General features: G+C 54.2%; 1 protein-coding gene and 1 long non-coding RNA gene across 3 annotated transcripts in view; both read right to left on the bottom strand.

Annotated features, from left to right (window-relative positions):
- Positions 1-7,668: 7,668 nt before the first annotated feature.
- MAEA (macrophage erythroblast attacher, E3 ubiquitin ligase) overlaps positions 7,669-18,064 on the bottom strand; it is a 32,680-nt gene continuing 22,284 nt past the window's right edge. Inside the window, exons 4-10 of one of the 2 annotated variants that reach the window (XM_082727164.1) lie at positions 16,715-16,837; positions 15,928-16,041; positions 13,215-13,291; positions 12,388-12,496; positions 9,738-9,871; positions 8,769-8,964; positions 7,669-8,417 (exon numbers count right to left, since the gene is read on the bottom strand). In XM_082727164.1, the coding sequence (XP_082583290.1) occupies positions 8,322-8,417; positions 8,769-8,964; positions 9,738-9,871; positions 12,388-12,496; positions 13,215-13,291; positions 15,928-16,041; positions 16,715-16,837 (849 nt within the window). In that variant the 3' untranslated portion in view covers positions 7,669-8,321. The remainder of the gene's footprint in view (positions 8,418-8,768; positions 8,965-9,737; positions 9,872-12,387; positions 12,497-13,214; positions 13,292-15,927; positions 16,042-16,714; positions 16,838-18,064) is intronic. The other variant, XM_082727165.1, reaches the window with a different exon arrangement.
- Positions 10,351-12,380, bottom strand: LOC309862844. Its single transcript, XR_014310739.1, has 2 exons — positions 11,000-12,380; positions 10,351-10,893 (listed from the first exon to the last, which is right to left on the bottom strand). It is a non-coding gene; the product is annotated as an uncharacterized lncRNA (long non-coding RNA).

Genomic DNA, 18,064 nt, shown 5'->3' on the forward strand with positions numbered 1-18,064 from the left:
CGAGGGGTGCGAGCGTGGTCTCCACGCCGCGGTCGCCCAGGAGTGTGCGATTCCCAGGCCCTGACACCGCGACAGGCAGGCCGGGATGGCCCGGGTGGGAGCCGGTGCGCGCTTCTCCCGGGGGTGCCGGACACCCCGCGGCCCCGTGCTGCCTGCTGCCCGGCACGGACGGCACGCTAGGCCCTGGCCCTCCCTGCCCCGCTGTCCGACCCGCGCTGGTGACCGCTTCTGGAGGCGGTGAGCTCGAGGAGCCCTCGCCGTGCAGGCAGGGACCCCCTCCGGGCGCTGGCCAGGGTGCTTGCCAGGCTTTGTCCTTCAGGACGCCCCTCGCCCCTGCCCGCTGAGCACGGCAGACCAGGCTCTCCTCGTCCAGGCCCCGCGCTGGTGCGGCCCTGGTGCAGCCCAAGCCCCGATCCGTGCCGTCCAGCCGCGCGTGTGCACCGGTGGGTTCCCTGGGCACCCCCACCTGTGGAGGAGGACCTGGGGGTGATCCGCCCAGCTCTCCAGTTTCTTGCACCAGGGGGTCCCCTCGGGGCCAGGCGGTGGCCTCACCCAGCGCCTTCTTGGAGCCTGTGCCTGTGTGCCCCCAACCCACAGGCTGAGTGCTACCACCTCCTTGGACTTTTGTCTTTGCCTTTGCCTCAAGAACACCTGCGTCACCCCCAGGTACTGAGGCCCCCGGTGCTTGGGGCTCTTTGAGGGGGTCTCCACAGGGACTCAGAAAGTAGGTTTGCATGTTTTCTAGGATCTTGGGGGGATGCAGAATGGCGTGGAAACACCACGGACCTCTGCACATGGGACCAGTACCAGATGGATCTGAACGCCCTCAGTAGTATCCTTCCTGATACCAGCCCATACTACCATCAGTCGGTGGTAGATGAATGTCTGTCCTTCAGCCAAAAAGGAGGAAAACACAGACACCCTCGATAACACGGATGAACCTTAAAAGGCCCTGATATTGCAGGGTTCCATCGACACAAAATGTCTGGGGAAGGCAGATGCGTGGGGATAGATTAATGGCTGCTGGTGGGGAGTGTGGCAGTCAGCACGCTAAAGCATCAACCTGGATGTGTCCAGAGAGGCAGTCACGGTATGGCAGCTGTCGCTCAATAATGCAGTTATGGAAAGAGAAGAGGAAAGTGGGAAGCATGCCGACTCGTCCTTTCTGTGCGCCTGATCCCAGGCCTGGAGGTTGCTCTGAGCAGCCTCCAGCTTGGCAGCCTCCCTGCATCTCCTGAGGTGTGGGTTGGCCTTTCGGGTCTCCCAGCTGTTCCCATCAGCACAAAAGCATGCAATTTCTCTTCGTCCCAACAGAACCCTGCTCTGCATCCACCTTACCCCCCTAAGCCTGTTAGGATTGTGGTGCTTTGTGCAGCAGGACTCCCCGAAAGAGCTGTGCATTTGCCCTGCACCTCTTTCTCCTCTGACCCCTGTGTCCACCCAGTGGCCTGTGATGTTTGTGTGGCCCAGTCACATCTGCCTGCTTGCCTCAGCTCAAGTGATGGGATGTTTGTACTTCCACGTGCTCAGGCCAGTGACCTGGGGGCTGCTGGCACCCCATGTACAACCCACTGGGGGACCCTTGCAGGCCAGCAGCTGGCCTCACACCTGTAGAGTCCACTTATCTCACAGCAGCCAGGAAGAAACTGTCAGTGCCACCCACTGCCCACATCTCCAGCTCTGCTGCCTCCCTCCAGCAGTCAGGCCTCCACGGAGCCCACTCTCCTGCCTGGAAGGCTGCTCCCAGCCCACCCTCGCCAGCCTTGTAATCAGCCTCTTCATGCCCTCTCCTTAGGCAGCTCCACTTCATTCTGCGGTGCTCAGACTCCATCACACAAGGCTCATAATTTTTTTTTTCTTTTTGCCCTTAAAATATACAGTCCATGAGAACTGGGGTCTTTATTTTGTTTCATGAGGTCAGGCACAGAGTAGCTGCTCAATATTGAATGCTGAATAAATAGAATTAGCCCAAATGAATGTGTTGAGACCTAAAGGATATTGTAGAGGAACCAACCAGGACTTTAGAGATGAGGAAACCCAGCAGGACACACACAAACTCATCCAAAGCACGGCAGGACCACAAGATGGAAAGGCAGTGATGAAAAGCAGTGGAAGAGAAAACTCATTATACAAATAGTTACAAAGATAAGAAAAGGAACAGCAGACTTCTTGGTCACAACACCACAAGCTTGAAGACAATGGCACGAAATTTTTATTTTATTTTATTATTTATTTATTTGACAGACACAGCATGAGAGAGAACACAAGCAAGGGGAGTGGGAGAGGGAGAAGGAGATTTCCCACTGAGCAGGGAGCCAGATGCAGGGCTTAATCCCAAGACCCTGGGATCATGACCTGAGCCAAAGGGAGATGCTTAATGACTGAACCACTCAGGCACCCTTGGCATAAAATCTTTAACATACTAAAAGAAAAAACTAAAAAATTTGTCAACCTGGATTGTATATGCCGTGAACTATCCTTCCCAACCTGAATTAGATTGAAATAGAACACTTTCAGACCAAGAAAAGCTGAGTGAATTCATTGCCAGCAGGTCTGCATGGAAGCATACAGTAAATTCTTTAAATGAGGAAAATGCTAGCAGATGCAAACTTAGATCTATAGAAGCAGTGAAGAGTGCTGTAATTGGCAAACATGGGTAAATATATCTATTTTGTTTTAAATTTCTTTTCTAAATCATTGGTTGCTGAAAGCATAAAAAGGTATTGCAAGGTACGGAATACAGAATGTCTGTAGAAGTAAATACGTGGCCACAGTGGGGTACAAAGGGCAGGAGAGAGGCAGTAAGTTTCTGATTCTTATCATATTTGAAGGCACTTGTGGTCAGTTAAAGAGGTATACTGAACTAGAGCAACTACAGACATACAGCTAAGAAGTCAATGGAGACAAAATAACTTTTAGTCTAAATTTAGATAGAAGGTAAAGACAGAAAAAATAACAGAAGACAAACCGGACAAATGGAAAAAGAGTAACAAATCCAGCAATAATAATCACGTTAAATATCAGTAGTCTAGACACTTGCTCAATTGAAAGGCAGTGATTGTCCAGTTGGATTAAAAAGACCCACACGTATGCTCTCTACAAGGAACAGACTTCAAATTTAAGACTTGGGTTGGAAGCAAAAGGATCAAGAAAGAACTAACATACAAACACTCAACGGGAGGGCCAGAGTGTCTGGGCCAGGACAAGGTGGACTTTATTTGACAGACAGAGATCACAAGTAGGCAGAGAGACAGGCAGAAAGAGAGAAGGAAGCAGGCTCTCCACTAAGCAGAGATCCTGATGTGGGACTCGATCCCAGGACCCTGGGATCATGACCCGAGCCAAAGGCAGAGGCTTTAACCCACGGAGCCACCCAGACACCCCACCAGGTGGACTTTATAACAAGAGCTGTTACCAGGGAGGGTGTTTGTGCTTAGTAACAGATTCCAGATACATGAAGCAAAAGCCCACAGATGTAAAGAGGACATAGACAAATTCACTTGTAAACTTTTAAGTACAAGTAGGGAGATCAGTAAGGATAGCAGAGACTGGCTGCCCGTCACAAATTTGACTTGGCTTGCACTTGCAGGACACGCCCCCGACAGCAGGCAGATGTTCTCTTTAAGTGCACATGGAACACTTACCAAGGCAGACATAAAACAAACCTCTATAAATTTAAAAGGATTGAAACCATATGGATGAGATTTTCTAACAATTACATGAAAACAACAAAAAATATCTGGAAAGTCTGCAAGTATTTTAAAATTATCTAACAGGCTTCTATAACCTGTGGGTCAAAGAGAAAAAAAATCATAATGGAAATTATAAAATAGTTTGAACTGCATGAAAATGAAAACAACATTAAAATGTATGGGATGTTTATATTAGAAAGGAAAGGCCCCAAAGCAGTAATCTAATATTCCCCTTAAGAAGCTAGAAAAAGGACAGTTAAACCTAAAATAAGCAGGAAGAGGAAAACACTAAAGAACAGAAATCAGGTACACAGAGAATAGGCAAACAATAGGGGAAAAAATCAAAGACCAAAAGGTGGTTCTTTGAAATGATCCATAAAATTGATAAGCCTCTAGTAGACTTCAAGAGAAAAGAAACAAATGACCAATATCAGGAATGAGAGGGGCCATCACTACAGAACCTACAGATGTTAAAAAAACAAAACAAAACAAACAATAGAGTACGTTGCTCAGCCAAGTACTAGCAAGTCAGATCCAGCACCACATTAAGACCCACACCACGAGCACCAGAGGTTTATCTCAGGAACTGAAATTCAACTTCTCAAAGCTAATCTAGTTCTCTGTGTCACCCTTATCAGAACAAAGGAGAAGAGCCTTATGGTAATTTCATTAGATGAAGAAAAGAACATTTGACAAAATTCAACATGCCCTCATAATGGTAACTCAGGAAGGAGGAGTGAACTTCCTCAACCTGATAATTGCTCCTTGTGAAAACCTAGAGCAGACGTGGTTCTTCATGATGGGAGAGGATGCTTTCCTGAGATCAGAACAAGACCAGGACTCTGTTCTTACCCTCCTAGTTCACACTGTCCTGGAGGATTTACCCATACAATAAGGGGAGAAAAAGAAATGCCAGGCATAGAGATTGCACAAGAACAGGCAAATGGTCTTTATTTGTAGAGATTATAATGGGTACACAGAAAATGCTTCATAACATATCAAAAAACTACCAGAACAAATGAGCTTAGGAGGGTCACAGGGTACAAGATCAATATACGAAATCAGTGACATGTCTGTATGTTACCACTCTAGAATGGTTGTGAAGTCAAATTTTAAAATCTCACCGACAATAGCAGTAAAATGATGAGAACTGTAATGCAGGTGAGGTCTGGATACAGAGAACACCCTATTCACAGGCTGGTGGCCTCAATATAGTCATGATTTTTAAGTCCCTGCTGTGGGCTGAACTGCCCTCCTCACCCAAACTCATGTTGAAGCCCTGCCCCTCCCCCCCATGCTGACTATATTTGGAGGCAAAAAGTTCACAGAAGTTATGAGATGGGTCCTCATCCAACAGGACCAGTGTCCTCACAGTAGGCAGGGCTGTCTTTCCAGGCACACATAGGGAAGGCCGTCTGTGAGCCAGGAAGATTGACTCTGGCAACTGGATTGACTCTGGTGTTCAAAACTGTAAGAAAATGTTTTTCTGTTGTTCAAGCACCCCAGTCTGTGGTGTTGTTAGGGCAACCTGAACAGACTAAGGCAGCTCCCAGACTGATCTAAAGATTCAACGCTATTCTAGTTAAAATCCCAGCAGGCTTTGTTTAGAGTACTCTTATAAGCTGATTCCAAGACTTAGGTGGAAATGCAGTCAAAACAATTTTGAAAAGTAGAAACTACATGGAACAAAAGGGGCTCATTTGTACTTTAAAGCTGCAGTGATCCAGATGCTGGGTGTTGGGGTGAGGACAACCCTAAGGCAACTACGCAGAGGAGAACATCCAGAAATAAACTGAGAGAACAACAGCCTGGGGACTTCGCATTATCTTATGGAGACAAAAAAGCCTTCAACATATGATGTTCAACATATGATGTTGTAACCCGACTGGATGAACACATGGGGGTAAATGGTCCTTAGCCTCTTCCTCACTCCATACACAAGTTCATTGCAATGGGTTACAAACCTAAAAAGCTAAAACAATCTTCTAGAATACAGGGGAGAATATGGTTGGGACCTAAGAATGGGCAAATTTGGGGCGCCTGGGTGGCTCAGTGGGTTAAGCCGCTGCCTTCGGTTCAGGTCATGATCTCAGGGTCCTGGATCGAGTCCCGCATCGGGCTCTCTGCTTGGCGGGGAGCCTGCTTCTCTCTCTCTCTCTCTCTCTCTCTGCCTGCCTCTCTACTTGTGATTTCTGTCAAATAAATAAATAAAATCTTAAAAAAAAAAAAAAGAATGGGCAAATTTTCTCAGAACAGAAGTTATGAGCCACAAAAGAAAAAGTTAACTGAACTTTACTAAACGTAAAACCTCTGGTGGTCAAATAACAGGCAACCAAGTGCAAATACATGTATCAGACAAAGGATCTGTGCCCCCAATATGGAATGCATTCCTACAAAGAAAAAAAAAAGGTTATCCAATAAAGAATGGGCAGAAGACTTAAACAGATACAGGACTAACAGCCACTCACCACATCGGCAGGAGCTCAGCATCTGCAGCCATCAGGGAAATGCACATAAGCCCACAGGGATTACCCACCTGAGCCACTAACGGGAAGAATGACGCCACCAAACACTGGCAAAGATGCGAACAAACTTGAACGCCCCCATACTGCCAAAAGACATGTACAACCGTTACTGGCACTTTGGGAAAAGCCTTGGCAGTTGTGAAATTAAAGGTACAGCACTGGCATGACTCCTTCTACTTCCAGACATTGACTTAAGGGAAATGAAAACAATGTCCACGAAGAACTGTTCCTGCCATATTCACGGCAGCTTGACTTATAGTAACTAGAAGCTGGACACAATGTCCACCGAGAGAACACACAGCTTGTGGTGCACGTGGAGTGGACTACTGCTCAGCGGTGGAGGAGGGCCACGGACACACTCAGCCACGTGGACGCACCTGAGGCATCTGCTGAACCAAGTCAGGCACAAAGGACCACATGGCCTGTGTTCTGATGTATCCGAGGGCAAGACTAACAGCAGCTGTGCTGATCAAGTCCCAGTGGTGACTGTGCAGCGGTGTGTGGCTGTCTGGGAAGACTCCTGGGCTTGCAGCTTATACCTGGTCCATTTATCAAAACTCATCACACTGTTTATGGAGAACCCGTGTGTTCCAATGGCTACGACTACTATGCTGGTTAAAGCCTACCATGAGCGAAGAGCTGTCAGCCACTGGCATGTCCTGGATCTAAGATGCGCGGGGCTGAGGCTGGCAAGAATGCAGAGCAGGTGGGGGTGGAGGGGGCGGGAAACGGGAGGCTTTAAGTGCTCTGGCCAGCTGGCCGTCACTGTCATTGTCTATTGACCTCCACTCACAACGTGGGCGTCCAGCAAGTCACACGTGAATGCATTTGTGGCAGCTTCATCTGCAAACAGCTCAAACTTCTCCAGTGTAGCTAGGACCAATCGCTGTGTTCCACTCACCCTGTGGCTGCCCCCACCACTCTCCTGGCCGAGTAGCTCTCCCCATGTGTGTGGTCACCAGAATGGACCAGAAGGGACCCGGAGGGCAGGCGTGGGGTGTGTGGCTACACGCACATGCACACATACCGATGTCCTCACGACTTTGGGAAGGAAATGGGGGGGGGGGTGGCTCAGGTGATGATCAGAGGGAGGCCAGGGGGCCAGGGTGGCAGGGCTGGAGGGCATGGTGGGAAGGAGCTGCTGCCTCCCTGCATCCACCCTGTGCTCTGCGTGGGGGCTCAGCCACAGGTGCACCAGGTGCCCATGGGCAGCAAGAGGCCAACAGGCGCTGGCGAGTTGGGAAGACCCCACTCAGAGGGTCCAGCTGCACTCACTTCCACCAAAGTAGAGCACAGCATCCTCCAGCAGCTGCAGCAGGACCCTGGGATGGGACCCGTGTGGGGACCCCAGGAGCCACCCTGTTGCGTGGCTGCAGACAAGGGGAGGCCTGGGGCAAGCAGACACAAGCGAGGGTGTCAGAACGCACAGCAGCTTCCACCTCACACAGACATAAGAAATAGAAAACCCTTTTATTAACAGGTTTTACATTTACAGTTTATTAGCTAATCAACATTGACATGCAAAAATAAGCGCTAAATACAACCCTCTACAGTGTGGTTTCGTGTAAACTACAATGGGTCGTTTGATTTGAAAAGTCATCGGTGGTTACTCGGACTGACTGCTAGTTTCTGTAACAACAGCATTAGATCTACAGTTACGGAGCCATCAGCAAGGCCTCTGCAGAACTCGGTCCAGTGGATTTCCACGTGAATACATTCTCAAGCAGGAAATAAGGCGGCACGAATGACGTGACATTGAACCTAGCACACCGTAAGACTGCCCCCACAGCAGCACAGGTGCAGCCCCTTGGGCCCCCTTGCCGAGGATGGCCGTGGGGGCAGGGTGGCGGGAGGGGCGGGGGCGGGGGCGCGGGAGAACCGACTCCTGTTTCCCAAGCGGCCGAAGGCGGCGGGTAGGTCTCTCTGAAAGGGGAGGGCATCAGGTGCCTCAGGTGCACTCCGGAGTCCTACCAGCAGAAGGCTGTCCCCCAGCACGGATGTGCGGACCCAAATCCACCCTTCTAGGAGTGCCCAGCTTCGCTCACTGATCTTTGGTCGCAAGAAACAGAAACGCAGGTGGGCGGGGGCGCACGGGGCGCCCGGCCTACATGATGTACACCTTCTCGGCTTGGGAGAAGTGGAACACTTCTTTGGTCCTCGGACAAACGACTTTGTCATCTTGACGGATGGACAGCAGAGACTGAAACACAACAGGGGCAGGGGGCACATGAACGTGCGGACATAAAGGCCAAACCTCTCCAGGGCACCCACCCACCCGCCCACCGCTGCAGGAGGGCTCGGCTTCTCTCCGCACGCTGCCTCCGGGAGGCCTGCCTGTCTGTGAACCCTGATCCTGCAGCTTCTTGACCACCAGTCTGGCTCTCCAGGGGCAGCGTGGGGCCAAGCCGCCTGCACACGGGGACCCATACCCAGGGACTGCACCCAGCGCAGACAGCAGGCAGCTGGCAGAGACCGTTAGGTCTACCAGATCCACCACCGCCCCCGTATGTCCCGCCCCGCTCCGCTGTCCCTGCATGTTGTTGCCCCTCACATTGTAGCCGTAGACATAGCCATTGGGCAGCATCATGGGTGGGTTGTTCTCATTCATCACGTCACCAGAGATCTTGCAGACCAGGCGGGAGTTGGCGCAATGGGCCATGGGCAGGGGCTGTGCCAGCTTGTTCAGGGAACGGCTGCACACAGGGCAGTCGGGGCTCTTGGAGCTGCCGTCCTCCTTGTAGCACTGTCTGCGCAATGGTTAAGGAAGGGTCGTGGGGTGGGGGGCACTGGGCATGCTGAGGCCACCCCAGCTGCCAGGCAGGAATCAAGCCTGGAGCTCTCAAGACAGAGCAAACACTGCATCAAGCAGGAAAATGGCCTCACTAAGGCTGCACCAGCCCAGCCCAAGAACCCTACTGCCCCACACCCCTGTGCACCTGCCCCTTCTCAGGCACCAGAGCCCATGGCCAGTGCCCACAACACTCACTGTGGTCCCATCACACAGATGGCCACGAAAGCCAACAGCCCCGGGTCCCAAGGGGCTCACATGCCACATTCGAGAGGGACACTTGGGCACTGGGGTCACAATCCCACTGCTCTCTGGTGGCAGGGGAATGACCGCTATGCCAAACATGTATTCAAACAAGACACTGGGCCAGGGATGGCCAGGGTTCAGACCAAGAGAAGCTCGAGAAGATTCTCAGGAATCACACGGGAGCCTTCAGAATGGCAGCCAGACCCAGCTGCCAGAAGGTACACCAACACCAGCCTTGCAGCCTGTGAGCAGCGCCGGATGGTGTCTGGGAATGAGTGAACACTGAAGACTGGGGGCAGAGTTGCCCCACGACCACCACCCCTGACCGCCCGGGACCAAGCACCCACCACACAAACCACAAGCAAAGGCCTCATGTTGGGAAGGGCGTGGTGCCTGCCTGCTCACTGGAGGACAGAAGGCCCCAGATGTGGAGCCCAGGCTAAGGAAGGCCAAGCCTGCGGGTGCCCTCGTCCGCCAGAAGGATACGGTGTCTTTATGGCCGAGAGGCCGGCCTGCAGCGTCAGGGTGAACACAGAGTTGTTGCCCAGCTGGTGCAGCCGGTAGTTGTCATAGCGGAATTGCTGGATCAGCATGCGCCACCGGGCCGGGTCCAGCAGGTCCTGCAAGAGATGGGGCAGAGCCGCGCTGGGGACGGCACAGGGCCATCAACCCCAACAGCGAGTGACAAAGCCTTCCTGGCCTGCCCTTATCAACCTGCGCCCGCCAGCTTGGGCTCCCAAGTCTGCATGGACACGAATGATAAGGGGGGGGGGGGCTGTGGCCTCGTGGCAGGAAGGGGATACAGTGGGTCGAAGGACAGCACTGAGGTCTCAGGGGCAAAATCTCACTCCAGAAAGAAACTTCCTGGGCCAGGAGTCACACCCATGTCACAGCTGGAGTCATACAACAGAACAGGAAGCCTGGTTAATGTGTGTCCCCAGAGCTTCCCAGGTTCTGAGTCACCAAGAACAGCAAGGGAGGGCATATGCCAGCAAGACTGAAACCCTGCATGTCATGCACAGGGGTCAGGCCCCACGATGAGGGAGGAGATGCAGGCACCCATTCAGCAGGGGCTCTACGGGCAGACAGTACGCTCAACTCCAATGTTATAAAAACACGTCTTTAATGTCATTATTATTGTAACAAAGTCCACAGTGGACCAAGGTCACAGTCCAGAGGCTCTGCAACCCCCACCCCGAGACCCTTGGCCTTGGGCCTCTGGTGTGGCCACCTCTCCCTAACTAGAGCACATCGCCCTGCTCCTCGTGGGAACCCGAGACACACCTGTGACTGCCTGCCACAGGGGGCAAGGCCTCTGTGCCCTCAGCATGGCAGGGCATGGCCCTGCCCCAGCACTGCCCTCTGGAGTCCCGTGCCCCCCAGGCCATCCCCTCTGTGTGCATGCTGGTCTTCCTCAGGCATGCCGTCCGTGTCCAGTTACGAGGCCGTGCATCGGTGGGCTGTGTCTGCCTGTCCCCCACCGGCCTGGACTCTGCAGCGACTGTGTGGCTTCTCTTCACACTGCCCTGATGCCTCCCTGAGGGTCAGCCCTCCAGCCCGCAGGCGGGTCTGGCACCTGCCTCATGCTCCCAGAGTGGACATCTCACCCTCCAGGGCAGGCCCTCTCTGCCTTCTCTCAAAGCTTCTCCAGGGCAGGGGAGAGAGACAGAAGAGACTGTAAGTTAAAGCTCAGTCTCATTCCTGCAGAGCCCATGACCTGAGGCTTGATTATGGGACACTCCCCATACCTCCGAGCCACGTGAGTCCAGTCGTGGGGGAGATGCTGCCACTGCCTTGTGGATGGCTGAGCACTCCAGCCACTGGGGGCTGTCTGCCCATGAAACTGCATGGGGCAGCCAGGGCCTTGGAAAGAGCCCATCATCAGGGCTCAGGGAACAAGCCTGGTCCAGCCCACAGGGAAGGCAGTTTATTTCATTCCCCAGGAACAGGCTGGCAGTCGGGGGACTGCACATGGCTGAGCGTCTGCTGAGAGTGTCAGCAGGTGGACTTCCAGGCCCACAGAGTGCTGAGGGAGGCATATTCAGAAACTAGTTTCCTTCTAAGAACATACAGGAGGAAGAGCCACCCCCCAATCAGGCCAGTACCCTGATCTCAGGCTTTCCGACCCGAGACTCTGGAATTCTGTCACAGAGCCCAGACAGACGAAGACAGAAAACTGTGGGAGGAACTGAGCAACAAACACCTATACATGTGGGCACAGCTGGGAGAGCCCCGGTCTCCATGGGCAGCAGCAACAGGGTCCCAAGCAGGGCTGGCACAGGTGGCAGAGAGCATGGTGGCATCTAGGGAAGGCAGTGTTTGTGTGCAAGGGACCTGGGAACGTGATGGCCACGCCTCCAAGCAAAGTGCAGGGTCGGGGGAGGTGGGTGGGGAGCCAACGGGGTTGGGGGGAGCCTGGCTTCTCTGGAAACATTTACCTTTAAAACGTGTGAACAGAAAACTGACACAGGGATAAACTCATCTAAAGAAATCAGAACTTGATGATTTGGAAACTTCCATCCATGTTGCAAAAAATGAGAAAGCTGCTCCAGAGAGAACACAAAGGGCATATCCAAGCAAGCCTAAGGACACCCATGGGGGTGTGACCAAGGGCTGATGGCCAAGGGGCCAGCATGGGGAGGAGCCAGAAGGAAAGTGGGAAGGCTGTCTGAATTCCTAGGTTCTCCAGGACACCACTGTGAGCAGTTCAGCTGCAAACACGTAACATCTCTCAAGACAAGAGGACCCTAAAGGCAGATCAGAGATTCCCAGGGCTGTCCTGAGGGTTCCAGATGGGCATCACCTGGTTTCAAGAGGCCAGACACGCTACCCTTGCAATGTTGAGCAAGCTGGCTAGTAATGCTATGTGACCACACTGGCCCAGACCCCACGTGGACCTCCAAGGCCAAGAGGAGCAGCGGAAAGACAACGGAGATGAGGCAGAACACGGGGCAAATGGGGAAGGCGACAGGTGAGGCACCCAGACGTGAAACATCTCCAGGCTGAGACCCCTCATGTGTGGTTCTGACCCAAGCCTCCCACTGGCAAGGCAGGAGCGAGAGGGGGAAAGTGCGTGTGGTGTGCGGTCCCACGCCCAGGCCCTCCCCAACCCTGAGAGCCCACAGGCACGGCTTACCTTGTAGGGTGAGATGTGCGTGTCTGGGGGGAAGGCCAGCATGCCCATCACCTGGCGGACCTCGTCAAGCTGGCTCCCTTCGGCCTGACTGAAGTGCTTCCTAGCGTGTCTATGAAACATTCCAGATTTGTCTGAGTTTGCCTTTCTATCTTAAAGAATCAGAGCTCCCCATCTGCCAGAGCCTCAGTACCAAGTAAGCCCCACCTCATGTGACCTGGGCCAGGGTCTGCCACAGCGAGGTGAGGCGAGGGTCCCTCTCCTTAAGTGGACAGGGAGGGGGACGAGGCTTGAGGTACCAAGCACAGAATCCCATTCAGAAAACACCAAGAGGCAGTGACCCAAGCCCTTCTAAGTGACCCTGGTGTACGTGAACCCAAACCCTGACGACACAACCCTGGGAGGACCCAGAGGCATCCCAGCTCTCGCAGTGCCTCAACAACTCCCCTTCCGACTCTGAGAGCCCACCTGCCACCCCAAAGGAACAGCCCCTCCCTGCCCGGGCTGCACAGACTGGGCTTGACCCAGGCCTCCCTGCACTGCCTGCCCCTGGTGGAGCCCAGGCTCCCATACCTGCAGACCAGCCTCCTGCCCAAAGGCTCCCTTGTGCCCACCCAATGGCCAGCACTATTCTGGGGCGGGTGGAAACAGCCTCAGAACCAAGGGCCCTGAGCCCACATGTTAAGTCGGCCTCATGCTGCCTGGACAGAACAGAGCCTGGGTGCCAGTCGTCAGCACCCTACTGTTCACAGGCAGGGCCCAGCCGGTCAGGGCAGACCTGACCCTCCACACTTCATTCCCCAGAGCCCAGGAGGCCCCTCTCTACATACCTCACGGCGTCGAGTCTCTTATTCTGCCGGATGAGCTCAATGAACTCCTGAATCCTTAGGCTGAACTCCAGGCAACTCTGGGAGTAAAGACAAGACCAGGCTTGGGGAGGGCTGCCACAGAGCCACACTCACAGGCTGACCCTGCCAGACCTGCTGGACACTGCACACCCCGCCAAGCAAGCTCAAAGCCCCCGGGGAGGTGGGTCTGGTACCAAGACTGTAATTTCCGCCTGCTGTCAAAACTTTCCTGGCTCTGACAGCACGTGGGCCCAGCGTTCCTGGCACAGTGGGAGCAGCACTGAACGCACGGACCGCTGGCCCTGAGTGGTTACCCACTGGCCAGGCTTCGGGACAACAGGACAGGCAGGCACAGGTGCAGGCAGGCTGCCAGGCTTCACCCCACGTCCCTGTGAGGAGGCTGCAGACCCTCAGCAGTTCGGAGGGTGTGAGACAGGACTTCCCGTGGGAAGCACATGAGCTCCAGAACACAAGTTTCCACCCCCTTTCCAAGGACAAAGCAGCTGTATGGATTTGGTCTCGCGGTGATAAAGTAAAAGCATGGGGACGTGCCCCCGAACCCTGTGTGGCATTGTCCACCCTGACCTGCTCTGGGAGAGGGAGGCCAGTCCCGGTTCAGAGGCTCTGATGCCTGGTGGGAGAAGAGGAGGAGAGACTGGGAGGTGGCGCCTCACAGAAGAGAGCAAAGCAATGTGCACAGAGCCAGTGAGAAGCCCGGTCCCAGGCTGAGATGGGGACAGTCTGCAGGGACACCTGGGGGGAACCTTCCAGGCAGAGGAAGAGCCAGTCCAAAGGCCCTGGGGAGGGCAGGTGGGACCAGGAGGAGCACAGGGCTGGTGGGGGCTGTCAGAGCAAAAGATGGAAGGTGCAGGGTTTGCAGAGGGCACGAAGTCTGGGACGTCAACTGCTAGAAGCAGCACTGCCACGCCCATCAGTCGCATGTCTGATAGGCGTCAGTCCAAACATAGCACATGTGGTTCTGAGGGGACGCTACCAGGGGGCACCACCAGCAGAAGCCCGAGGGCTAACTCTGCAATGTCCCTCCGGTTGGCTGGGGACGGGGGAAGGCAGGAGAAATTAACTTTTATAACCTAAGATGAAAAACTGGATTATTTAACAAAGATGCTAATTTAAACTCACATATCTTCAATATGGTTTTAGAAAAACACTCAGTATTTCCAACCAGAAGCAAAATACATGGAATTAACAGAACAAGAGAAAAATCTCTGCATTCTCCGCCCATTTACCATTTTGCCTTCCACGGCACCTGGATCATGAGATGACATGGATGGTCTATGAGGAAAGTCCGTCAGTCAACCCCAAATGTCCAGCGCTTACCAAGTTTACCTATCATGTGGACTGCTCCCACCCGAGCCTCCAAGCATGCGCTCTGGCATTCTGATGAAGCCTCTTAGCCAGGCCCCAGGGATGGAGTCCTCCAAGCCCCCACCCCAGTTCCACAGACACCAGGGTGGAGCACTGGCTGGTGTGACTTCCTTGGGGGCCCACCAGGCCGTCAGAGGCAAAGGTGCAGAGAGCTACCTATGTGGTGCCCAACACATCCACACCACAGGAGCTTGGGGCCTGAGTGTGTTCCCTGGCCCCCTCCTCTCCTGCCCTCTGCACCAAGGTGGCAGTCTGTCCTGACCCCCAACTGGATGGAGCCGATGCTATGTGCTGGGTGGCAGCACAAACCAGCCCCAGCTATGACCAGCAGAGGCCGAGGGGTGAAGACAACGAGAGGGGCCCTGCCTGCCTCCACAGGGCACCTGACAGTCACCACTGCTGTGCTCGGGGATGCCAACAGCTCTACCGGCAGGAGGGGGCCACCAGGTGGGCATCCCAGACAGACAAGGTCATGGTCAACTCCCTGCGACTCACACGTTTAAACATGTTCTACTACCGTACAGCTCTTTTCTGGTAGGTCACCTTCCAAACAGTCCGCTAACGGACAAACACATGTGTACCGAAACCCAGGTGCTCAGACTCGAATGTGAAATACCACGATTCCAGGTCATCACACCAAGCATGGGGGGCTGAACAGGTCCTTCCCGTGCGAGCCAGGAGGGCCTGGCACATGCACATTTGTGACTCCGTCGGCTTCCTAGACGCAGCACCCATGTTGTGGCTTCCGCTGTCCTTAGGTGTCTGGAGATGGGAGTCAACTCAACAGACATGCGCCCACCACTTTAGAAGTATTTTCCAGCTATGTGAAACTTGGGTCTCAAAGTTCCTTTTCTTGCCTAGAGTCTCACAACTGATGTGAGGGATCCATGGTCGTCGGGCATGCCCCCCCCCACGCATCTGTCCCCTCCCCCGCCTGCGTGTGCGCTCACACGTGTACACACACATGCGCACACTGTCTGGGCCTATTCTGCTCAGCTGACACTGCAGAAGAAGCCTGTTTTCGGGTCATTAGCTGGTCTTCCCGGAGCACTTGGGAACTGCTGTTTACGCTCTCTGCATTTAAATGTTCCAGTGACAGGAGCCCGCCGTCGCGGATACGGCCGCCCGCCCTCCCCGCTGGGACCCGGCTATGCGGCGGTGCCCTCGCCAAGCAGCAGCGTTGACTGGACGTAGCAGGGCTTGCAGAAACCACCTGTCGGGATGGGGAGCTACGTCCCTTCGGACCTGGTTCCCACCGTGCGGCACAGCTTGGGGGCTGGAGCAGGAGAGCAGGGCAAGTGTTACATACCAATTCTGGCTTTCCTTTTATGGTTTCCATACCAAGATCCTCACTCTCTTTAGGGGGACCACTGGCCACTCTACTTTTCCGTCCCGTCTTCGCGTCGTGCTCGCTTTGGCGGCCCTGAGTGGCAGAGAGCGTCACCCTTGGCTGGTGACTATGTGCACATGACAAGCTCAACCGGGGAGAGGTTAAAGGCGCTCAGTTTAGAAAACAGAAAACAAACAGTTTTTCTAATGGAGGCAGGGGAAGGTTAATAGAAGTTAAACATTTCTGCAAGCTCCAGGGACAACACCTGTCAGTAAGCATGTTTTGGGTCTCTAAGTTATGATTAAAGGTCCACTCTGGAAGCTGCTTGTGGGTCTCAAGAAAAGCTGTACCAGAGAGGAGCCCAGCCTGGAACGCTGCACCCCTGCAGGCGGACCGGGCTTTCCTGCCTCGGTGACTAAGGGGTCGGGGGTGGGAAGGACCTGCAGCCGCTAACAAGCTGAGCACACGCAGGCAGGCGGCACCTTGCTCCTTCAGAACCCCATGCTCAGAACACTTGTCCAAACCATAATGCAGAACGGGGTACACTTTTTAGGGATTTTACCTAAAACCCAAACATCACAACCAAAAATAACCCCAAAGCTACACCAAACCCCACAAACCACCCCCCCAAACCAGAAGCACAGAACTCTGAGTCAACAGGTGCAGGCCAGTGGGCTGCAGGCAGGTGTCTGCCCCGCCCCCGTGCCATGCCCCCAGCCCCATCCTGAGTGGTCCCTCCCACAGCCGCACCCGGGCTCCTGCACACCTTCATCTTGCGCAGCCGCGATTTGTTGTCGTGACACCAGGCCAGACAGGTGGCCGTCTCCCGCCTCTCCAGGGACTCTTCCACTTCTTTGGCCGTCAGGAACATCTCGATGTTCACTAAGTCCTTAGGGGAAGGAAGCAGTGCGCACTCAGAACACCGGACGTCAGGACCCCAGCCCCAAGTCTGCAGATGCTCCCCCATCCCCCAGCACACCCCACCCAGCCAGCTCCTGAGCTCCCACCCTGTGTCCAAGCACAGCCCACCGGCCAGCTCAGCCAGCTTCTCCAGCTTCCCTGGGCCAGGATGAGGGGCAGGCCCGCAAATCATTTGGATACAGTCTCCCAAACCAAAGGCCCAATCCACAACCTCGCCCCCGACCCTAGCAGCGGCCTGACCCTGTTACACACCTTCACAATCAGCCCTGGGAACCCTGGCAACCCATACCCTCATCTTGTTTTGTTTTGTTTTTTCCCTCTGAAGATGTATTTGAGATTCTGAGAAGGAGCAGTGAGGGCCGAGGGCCGGTGGGTGGCGTCAGGGCCAGCACAGGCACTGCCCAGGCATCTCGCTGGGGACAAGACATAGCCAGTCCAGGGCAGAAGAGCCCCCAACCTGAAGGGCAAGCGGTGTGCCGCCGTCAGGGTCGGTGCCCTGCAGATGACCTAGGGGCTCGCCAGCTCAGTACAGCAGCCCAGCCGTGGGCAGTCTGGGCCAGGTCGCCCAAGTCTTCCGGAACAAACAGATGGATCCCCGGCCTCACTCGGCCTCAGGCCCCACCCCCTGACTGCAGGCCTGTCGAGGCAGCAAGGTCAGACAGGGGCAGATCCAGCGACCCCTAACCCTCCTGACATGAGCTCTGACAATAAGTGCTGAGCACTGCAGCCTCACATCATCTCAGAGCTCAGCTGTTCTCATGAACCACTGCTTTGGCCATCTCTCTAGCATTTTCTTCTCTTTTCTAAAGCCTCCCTGCAGGAAAACATTGGGCCACCTACATGAGGGTCATCTTTCCTATTTCCCATCTCTGGTTTTCAGTTTTCCTCTAAATTCTGAGAGATGGCCTCTCCTGCCCGCACCTCAGGGTCCACCTGTGTCTTTGGTCCACACGGCCTCAGGGTTTGGGTCTTTACCATCTTTCTCTTCTGCTGATGGCTGTCCTGGATGTCCATGGACCCTGGGGTGTGGGACCCACACCAGAAGTGTTAAACCGGGTTACTGGAGGCAAGCTAGAAATCATGCCAGACAATCAGGGTCGCCCCCATGAGGTGCCACCACTGATTTCAAATGCAGACAGACACACCAGGACACCAGCAGGGTAGGACTCTCTTCTAAGATCACGGTTCCGTGTGC

The sequence above is a fragment of the Mustela nivalis genome (assembly GCF_964662115.1).
Source record: "Mustela nivalis genome assembly, chromosome: 4".
Taxonomy (NCBI): Eukaryota; Metazoa; Chordata; class Mammalia; order Carnivora; family Mustelidae; genus Mustela; species Mustela nivalis.